We start from the raw sequence: 9,245 nt of genomic DNA, 5'->3' as shown, positions 1-9,245 counted from the left end.
TAGTTTTTGTTCTAGTGCTTTATTCATTGCATATTTTTGCTGCTTAGGTGACCCTGTTCTTGAGCTTGCATGGCAAATTTATGTGGTTAAAAGTAGTTTTGATGCATGATATTGCCTCTAGGAACTTGTAGGAGTAGTTGCTATCAATATTGTTGAGTTTGGTTCACTTTAATTTTGAAGTTACTAAAATTTCAGAAAATTTTCAGAGGAAGAAATATGTTTAGGAAAATGTACCAAGGTGGTCCTTCAAGGAAGCAAGGACCCAGGCTCGCAATACGCGATGCCGACGATGAACCACCGAGGGAAGCTCAAGTGCAGGCTTGTGAATGGCCTTCAGAGGACTTTATGGACCGAGCAGGAATCAAGGAAGAATTTAACGCATATGTGCATAATGCTGATCTTGAGAGCTTCGAGGCAGCTAAGTGCCGCCAGTACCACTATCTCACTGATTCCTTTGTGAGAAGGTTTGAATTTTCATCATCACACAATTCTCAAACTGTCCTATTTGATCTTTATGAAAATTCTTATACTATGAACTTAGAGGATTTTAATACTGCTTGCAAACTTCCACAATGGGGCAGCACTAGTGAACCTCACAAATCTGAGTTTAGAGATTTTCTTGCTAGTATAACTATGGGGGAATCTAGAGATATAACACAAGGTACCATAGGGAGCATTCATTTTCTTGCTATACATTATTTTGCTCTCTTCATAGGTAGGTGCATAAATGGTAAGGATGAAGCATGTCACATGTGTGTCCTTGACCTCAGTGTTCTCAGGAGTGCTGTATTAAGATATAAACATTATAATTTGAGAGCCATTGTTGCACGTAGGTTGCATAATAATAGATTTAATGGAGATTTCTTTGGTGGAATTTATGCAACCTGTCTAGCTAATTTTCTTGATATACCCATACGTGGGTATAATATTGAGTTCCCTCATATTTATTTAGATTATGAGGCCATGGTTCGTCATCAGTTTGTTGAGAGGAATGATCAGTTCCTCCACTACCGACTAATCTTTGACAGATGACGCACCGATCACGTCGCTCTCCCTGCTCCTGATTTCTTTGATTCGGGCAAAAGGGAGATATATTATAACCAGGGAGGAGGCGGACGAGTATAAGAGGAGGACGGAGACGGCCCGTCTCCAAGCGGCAGCTCATGAGGCAATAGCTGCTGCATCTCAGTACGACCCCAGCTACAACTTTGGATATCCGCCAGGCCAGCCGTGGCCATAGACCAACTTAGGCCAAAAGCCTAAGCTTGGGGGAGTACGTATTTCTCACCGACATTACATTTATGTTCACTCACTCATTGCTAGTTGTCGGTGCTCAAACTTTTTCATTGCATCATCCATGCTAGTTTATTTTCCTTTTTATACTTTCTTCTTGTGTGTTTGATAAATCTTAAGAAAAACAAAAAAATAGTTGCAGTTTTTAATTAGTTTAATTTCCATGCTTGTAGTAGTAATTAAAAAGGAAACCCAAAAAGATTTCTCGTTCTTCTTTTGCTTGTTGGGAGCTTTCCCGTGTAAATAGTTTTATTTCTTTTCTTGTTCTTTGGGGGTCGAGAGGAGAAGACCATAATGAAAATGTTAAAGTGGCTCTCATATGCATTATTGTTGATCTAACAAAGAGCCCATATTACCTTGTCTTCTCTCTTGAATTGAATGCTTGCAGATTCCAGCTTAGTCCAATGCATGTGCACTATTATTATTATCCACACTATTCGGTCGTGCAAGTGAAAGGCAATAATGATGATTATATGATGAACTTATTGAGATGAGAAAAGCTGGTATGAACTCGATCTCTCTTGTTTTTGTAAATATAGTTCATCGTTCCTGATTCAGCCTATTATGAATAAACATGTTTGCAATGACAATTAGAGATTATAGTTGCTTATTCCATGCTTAATTAGCTAGGAGCTTATAATGGTTTACCTTGTGTGCCAACATGCTATTAAAATGGTTGTGATGTGGTATGATAGGGTGGTATCCTCTTTTGAACGATTTGAGTGGCTTGACTTGGCACATGTTCACGCATGTAGTTGAAACAAAATCAACATAGCCTCTATGATATTTATGTTCATGGTGCATTATATCCTACTCATGATTGCATTCGGTGTCGATTAATTTTAATGCATGTTCATGACTGTTGTCGCTCTCTAGCTGGTCACTTTCCAGTCTTTTGCTAGCCTTCACCTATACTAAGCGGGAATACTACTTGTGCATCCAATTCCATAAACCCCAAAGTTATTCCATATGAGTCCACCATACCTACCTATATACGGTATCTACCTGCCGTTCCAAGTAAATTTGTATGTGCCAAACTCTAAACCTTCAAATAAACATTCTGTTTTGTATGCTCGAATAGCTCATGTATCAACTAGGGTTGTCCGTATATTCCATGTTAGGCGGGTTATTCTCAAGAGGAGTGGACTCCGCTCCTCACTCACGAGAAAATGGCTGGTCATCGGGATGCCTAGTCCCATGCTTTATGCAAATTAAATCAAAATAATTGCAAACAAAACTCCCCCGTGACTGTTGTTAGTTGGAGGCACTCGTTGTTTCGAGCAAGCCATGGATTGATGCTTGTTGGTGGAGGGGGAGTATAAACTTTACCATTCTGTTTGGGAACCGCCTATAATATGTGTAGCATGGAAGATATCATCATCTCTTGGTTGTTATGTTGACAATGAAAATATACCGCTCAAAATATTATTCATATGTATTTCAAAACCGAGCTCTGGCACCTCTACAAATCCCTGCTTCCCTCTGCGAAGGGCCTATCTATTTAGTTTTATGCTGAGTCATCATCCTCTTATTAAAAAGCACCAGATGGAGAGCACCGCTGTCATTTGCAATCATTATTGTTAGTTTACATTGAGTATGACTTGACTGGATCTCTCTTACCATGAATTACAATGTCTAGTCAGTCCTTAATCTTTAAAGGTGCTCTCCATTTATGTTTTTCGGTCTCGGAAAGGGCTAGCGAGATACCATCATGTTATATCATATCATGATTGTTTTGAGAAAGTGTTGTCATCCAAGATTTATTATTATTGCTCGCTAGTTCATTATGTCATTGATATGAGAAACATGAGACCTAAATGTTATTGTGAATATGGTTAGTTCATTATCTTTGCTGAAAACTTGGATGCTGGCTTCACATATTTACAACAACAAGAGCAAACAGAGTTTGTTGAAATTTTTCTTTATCACTTTTAGTTTATCAACTGAATTACTTGAGGACAAGCAAAGGTTTAAGCTTGGGGGAGTTGATATGTCTCCGTCATATATACTTTTCCAAACACTTTTGCCCTTATTTTGGACTCTAACTTGCATGATTTGAATGGAACTAACCCGGGCTGACGCTGTTTTCAGCAGAATTGCCATGGTGTTATTTTTGTGCAGAAATAAAAGTTCTCGGAATGACCTGAAAATCAACGGAGAATTATTTTGGAATATATAAAAAATACTGGAAGGAAGAACCACGTCAGGGGGGCCTCCACCTGTCCACGAGGGTGGGGGCGCGCCCTACCCCCTGGGTGCGCCCCCTGCCTCGTGGGCCCCCTGACGCTCCACCGACCTCAACCCTGACTCCATATATTCACTTTCGGATAGAAAAAAACCAGGGAGAAGGATTCATCACGTTTTATGATACGAAGCCGCCGCCAAGCCATAAACTCTCTCGGGAGGGTTGATCTGGAGTCCGTTCGGGGCTCCGGAGAGGGGAATCCGTCGCCAGTGTCATCATCAACCATCCTCCATCACCAATTTCATGATGCTCACCGCCGTGCGTGAGTAATTCCATCGTAGGCTTGCTGGACAGTGATGGGTTGTATGAGATTTATCATGTAATCGAGGTAGTTTTGTTAGGGTTTGATCCCTAGTATCCACTATGTTCTGAGATTGATGTTGCTATGACTTTGTTATGCTTAATGCTTGTCACTAGGGCCTGAGTGCCATGATTTCAGATATGAACCTATTATGTTTTCATCAATATATGAGAGTTCTTGATCCTATCTTGCAAGTTTATAATCACCTACTATGTGTTATGATCCGGCAACCCCGAAGTGACAATAATTGAGACCATTCCCGGTGATGACCGTAGTTTGAGGAGTTCATGTATTCACTATGTGTTAATGCTTTGGTCCGGTACTCTATTAAAAGGAGGCCTTAATATCCCTTAGTTTCCAATAGGACCCCGCTGCCACGGGAGGGTAGGACAAAAGATGTCATGCAAGTTCTTTTCCATAAGCATGTATGACTATATTCGGAATACATGCCTACATTACATTGATGAACTGGAGCTAGTTCTGTGTCACCCTAGGTTATGACTGTTACATGATGAACCGCATCCGGCATAATTCTCTATCACCAATCCATTGCCTACGAGCTTTCCAGATATTGTTCTTCGCTTATTTACTTTTCCGTTGCTATTGTTATCATCACTACAAAACACCAAAAATATTACTTTTGCTACCGTTACCTTTTACCACCGTTACCACTACTATCATATTACTTTGCTACTAAATACCTTGCTGCAGATATTAAGTTTTCAGGTGTGATTGAATTGACAACTCAGCTGCTAATACTTGAGAATATTCTTTGGCTCCCCTTTTGTTGAATCAATAAATTTGGGTTGAATACTCTACCCTCGAAAACTGTTGCGACCCCCTATACTTGTGGGTTATCAGCCACCGTGGTGACTGCGAGCTGGAACCGTTAGCGTTTTTTCCTACAAGCATGGTGACCGTTAGCTGGGAGCGGGCGGGGGGTGACGTTGCAACCGCGACGACTGCGCTGGAACAGGGCAACACGAATGCTGGAACTGTGCGGCAAAATGCTGGAACTAGAATTGACGACCTCTAATCGTCCAATTTTTTTGCTGGAATCACCAGCCAGATTTGCTGGAACTATCATTGTTCAGAGCTGAAAGCATTTTTTTCTTTTTGTTGCGTCCGACACGACCCGCCAGAGCCACCAAATCCTTTAGTGCTATGGTCGGTGAGCAATTTTTGCTGCGTCTAGTGTTTACTGGAGCACGACAGGCACAAGCCATGGTGTACGCCCGGAGACCGCAGTGAACGTGCGCCATGAGTTCAACAGCGCGTGCTGTGACCGAGGCGACATGGGGCAACAAGCTCGCCGGTAGCATGGTGGTAGCACGGCAAGGGCGACAAAGTGCTACAAACCAGATTCAATGCTTAAACGGTGGCACACGTTGGGGCCTCAAGTGCGGTGAGGAGCGCGCGCAAGTCCGGAAATGTAGCGGCGAGGAGCGTGCCCAAGCACGGAAGTGCGGTGGCGAGGAGCGTGCGTGAGCCCGTGCGGCAGTTCGACGAGGTTGGGGGTGGTGGGGGGGGGGGTTCCTCCCCTTTTTTTTTACCACGGAGTATTTGAAGATGAGGACGGCACCCAGGAATCGCACGGCCCGCATGACCCTTATGCACATCTGGCAGGCGACCGCCCGAAGTTTTAGCCGGTAGACCGGCGCCTAGCGTGTGCCAAAAAATAATTCGAAGGTAGAGAAGTTTAACTACATGCTTTACAGGAAGTCATGTATTTTGGAACATAGATTGTTTTAAAATTATGCATGTAGTATATATTATAGTACAAACAAATGCTGTGTTTTGGAGACCCTGTCAATGTTCAGGACGTCAACATTTTGAGAACTGGACAGAGGTAATACAATATTGCTCGCTTGGAGGATGTTAGCTGCCCAACCTTTTTCATGGCAAAACTGCAGCATAGTTTACATTAGAGTTAAGAATCCATTTATATTTTACAAGTTGAATCGGCTATGGTCAGTATATGCTTTACACTGACAAATTCAATTTTCCCCTATACACCTTGTTTCATTCCTACGGAATAACAAACTGACTGAGAAGGATTCTTTTTAGGAGCGATGGTAAGGCCTTTAGGCTTCGGTTCGTTGGCTAAAGAATCATCAAATCATGAGCTGCTGATGTACGGCAGTGGCGTGGTGGAATGAAGCTGCTGTCAGAGTTGCTGCTGCAGGGAGCTGACGGTCAGGGATTCAGTCATGTTCTGAACAATAAGCTGAAAAGAAGACCAGATCAAAAGCTGAAGAAAATATTTTTCTCAGAAAGGAAAAACAATCATTTCGCGGATATTTGGAAGAAATGCTCGTTCGTCATTTATTCATGGAATATTTTCTGAGATCATCAGGATACTTGATGGACAGGCTCTTCAGGCCGGATATTACTCACTTGGGCAGATGGCTGCTGCTGCTGGTGATCGTACATGGTGGCGCCGCATGCCGCCGATGCCCAGTTCTGGAAGCTGGCCTCGTCGCCGGGCCTCGGCATCTCATAGTGGCCGCCGACGAAGTCCATGGCCGAGGCCGCCGCGTTGTCGACGTGCAGCTCCATGTCCGGCCTGAAGAGCCTGTCGTTGAGGAGGCTGGCGTGGTCGAAGGCGGACTGGTACGGGAACTGCGCGCCGAGATGCAGTGACGTCAGGCAGTCGCCCTGGCTGAACTCCGGCTGCTGGTGCTGGTGCTGATGTACCGCCGCTGCCTGCTGGTGCTGCTGCTCGCCCCCGGCGGTGTCCGTCGACTGCTTGCTCATGCTGAAGTAGCCCGGGTAGCTCTGCAGCGACGTGCTCGTCGAGCACCCGATGTCCCTGCGTGGTGGAGTGCGTGAGTCGTGGACGATTATGTTTCTTCTTCACATAAATGCTACAGTAGTGCGTAACAAAATTCTTGACCAACCACCCCTGAGCTCAGTCCCGATACTCACCTCTGATGGAGCAAGCTGGGGTCTTCAGGTAACATCATGGCCGGCTGTCCATCGCTGCCGCCGCCGCTGTGGAACCACGACGAAGGGTTCGGGTCACCGGTTAGCCCCAGAGGTAGCTGCATCTCGTTCTGGAACTGAAATTAAATAGCAAGGGCCAACATCTCGATCAGATATCTGAACCTGAAACCAAAAGCTCTGAATTTGTGAAGCTGAAAACTATTACCTGAGCAGCAGCGCACTGTAGGCCCATCAGATGCTGCTTTGCAAAGTTCTCCTAAGCATATCCAACAGGGTACAACATGAGATCGAATTCTGAGTGACAATACAAAATTTAACAGAATTTATACTTCGGATATTGAACAGCTAGCCGGTTATGCTGAACACAGTGTGCAGCACGCATTAAGATCGGCTGGAGTTAATAAGAAGGTTTAGGGATATCTCTACCTTATGAATGCCGATGCGATTAAGAGATTCTTTGAGAGATTGCTCCATCGCTCTTATATGGTCTATATTCTCAACCTTCTCGGGATCGCTCCAATAACTGAAGAAAAAAATATGCCCAACTGTTATGCTCCTCAATTTTCATGGTTTCCCTTCAAGTTTTTGTAAAGAGCTACAATTAACTCTACCATAAATGCATTTTTTTCAAAGGCCCCTTATGAAGTGAAGATCACGTGTCATGAAAACATTACTTTAGACGGCACTGAATGGAAAGATTTCAACAGATATGCCTCTTTTTTTAAGTAAAGAGCGTATATGTCTCTACTTATTACATTGAATCAATCAATAAAGTAGCAAATTTGTGGAGCTGCTTAAGTGAATTGGTGCTAATTAACTACCTGAGACGCTTTTGAACATCTGCCATTTGACATTGCAATGCGCCAAGATGACTAGATAATTCCTGTGAAACAATTGAGCCAACGAGCATTAGATAGCGAAAACCAGAAAGAAGAAATTTCATGAAGTGCTCATCGCCCTAGCTGTGATATATGTTGAAGAAGTACCTCGACCGTCTGACCCCTGCAATAGATTGAAAAGAACTAAATAATAAGAAATTTCGTTGGAATTATACATTTCTGCAATCATGCTGCTCTCTTGATATCCAAAATAAATAGTAGCAAAATTACCCGGAGCCTAAGAAGTCCTGAATGTTGACATCATGGTCTAGCTTCTTGAATGTCTTCTTTAGTGCCTTTTGGGAACAAAAGCAGATTAGTCAGCTCATTCTCAAACTTAATCTGCTAAGGAAAAATGCCTTGATAAATAACTCTATCTGTTGGCATAACATACTTCTAAACTCTCCAGCTTCCTGTTAAACAGAAAGAATGAATTTCAGCTGATATGTTAATATAATTGGTTCAGCAGGTAAACAGAAAATGTATGTAACTCAAATACCTTTTAGCCCTTTCCTGAGGAGTTTGTTGTGCATACTTTGCAATGACTTCGTCTATGGGGCTGCAAATTGAATAGTATATCAGGTAAACATGCAATTCTGATTTAACTCTGCCATCCTAAATATTATTAGCAACCCATATCTGAAAACATGACAGATATATGGCTAAAGCATTGTTTTGTAATTCTACGATTTCACCCAAAAGAAAAAGCATGGAACTACTATTGCAAAAATGAAAGAAGCACAATGACATAAAAACTGTAAATTGAATGGTGCTTCAGTCGGAACATAGGACCATACAGGTAAATTTCAGAATTGGTGAAATGCTTTGAAAAATCAATTCCTTTGTTTCAATTAACTAATCAGCCAAGAAATGGAGCAATTCAATGGCAAAATTGCAACAATTTCATAAAAAAACTAAGCGTATTTGTTTTAAGAGAAAATTAAATGTCCATCTCTGTAGTCATATTATGGGCTTGTTGACCTAAATCTGAATGAATCAACCCAGATGAATCAAAACCATTACCTTTTGTCGCCGACGCATATGGTAGGCCTTCCACTGGGGGAAAACATGAGAAGAATGAGATCGATATCACAAAGAATGGATAACTCTTTGGCCTTCTTGAGAATCCCTGACCGCCGCTTAGAATATGTCACCTGCCGCCCGCTGGTGTTCTCCAGCTTCTTGATCTTGAGCTTCACCCTCCCCATGTCGAAGAATTTCCGACCAAAATTATGTCTTAACGTCACACCTTTCACCAATTATGATACAATCCGATGGAATCTGGATGGGAAATATTTTTGTTATTCAGGATATCCGCGTCGCAGTGGAGCATGGGACGATCCAATCGCTCGGGCCCAGATATGAAAGGAATGCTTCCTTGTTGTGCGCGGTAAAATCGAACCGGTCTAAGAGATCGAACCAGGAAACAGGTGGGGATCTGGAATCTTTATGGCCAAACAGGAGGTGATCCCCACGAGCCAACGAGGAGAGATCGAGCCAAGAACCGGCGAAATCGGCAGTTCTTGGGTCGATCGGGGGGGAGAGAAGGGGGCGAGGAGAGAGATAGGGGTCAAGAAGGAGA

At 43.0% G+C, this 9,245-nt stretch overlaps 1 protein-coding gene across 1 annotated transcript; it reads right to left on the bottom strand.

Annotated features, from left to right (window-relative positions):
• Window positions 1-5,731: 5,731 nt before the first annotated feature.
• Window positions 5,732-9,239, bottom strand: LOC125553825 (agamous-like MADS-box protein AGL65). The gene is made up of 11 exons (XM_048717514.1): window positions 8,687-9,239; window positions 8,163-8,222; window positions 8,058-8,076; window positions 7,895-7,959; window positions 7,772-7,787; window positions 7,607-7,668; window positions 7,212-7,308; window positions 6,991-7,041; window positions 6,768-6,901; window positions 6,237-6,651; window positions 5,732-6,066 (listed from the first exon to the last, which is right to left on the bottom strand). Exons 1-11 carry the CDS (start codon window positions 8,869-8,871, stop codon window positions 6,007-6,009), a joined length of 1,164 nt encoding a protein of 387 aa, XP_048573471.1. The 5' UTR covers window positions 8,872-9,239; the 3' UTR covers window positions 5,732-6,006.
• Between the last annotated feature and the right edge of the window lie 6 nt (window positions 9,240-9,245).

The sequence above is a fragment of the Triticum urartu genome, chromosome 4, assembly GCF_003073215.2.
Source record: "Triticum urartu cultivar G1812 chromosome 4, Tu2.1, whole genome shotgun sequence".
In the NCBI taxonomy this organism is placed as follows: Eukaryota; Viridiplantae; Streptophyta; class Magnoliopsida; order Poales; family Poaceae; genus Triticum; species Triticum urartu.
Note: the sequence above shows the minus strand (reverse complement) of the source record. Positions and strands in the feature narration are given on the sequence as shown.

Excerpts from the sequence above, each read along its gene's own strand:
- LOC125553825 (XM_048717514.1), bottom strand. The coding sequence starts at position 8,871 with ATGGGGAGGGTGAAGCTCAAGATCAAGAAGCTGGAGAACACCAGCGGG. Across the intron at positions 8,223-8,686 it reads ATATGCGTCGGCGACAAAAG|CCCCATAGACGAAGTCATTG; the intron begins GTAATGGTTTTG and ends TTCAATTTGCAG. Across the intron at positions 6,902-6,990 it reads TACAGTGCGCTGCTGCTCAG|TTCCAGAACGAGATGCAGCT; the intron begins GTAATAGTTTTC and ends ATTTAATTTCAG.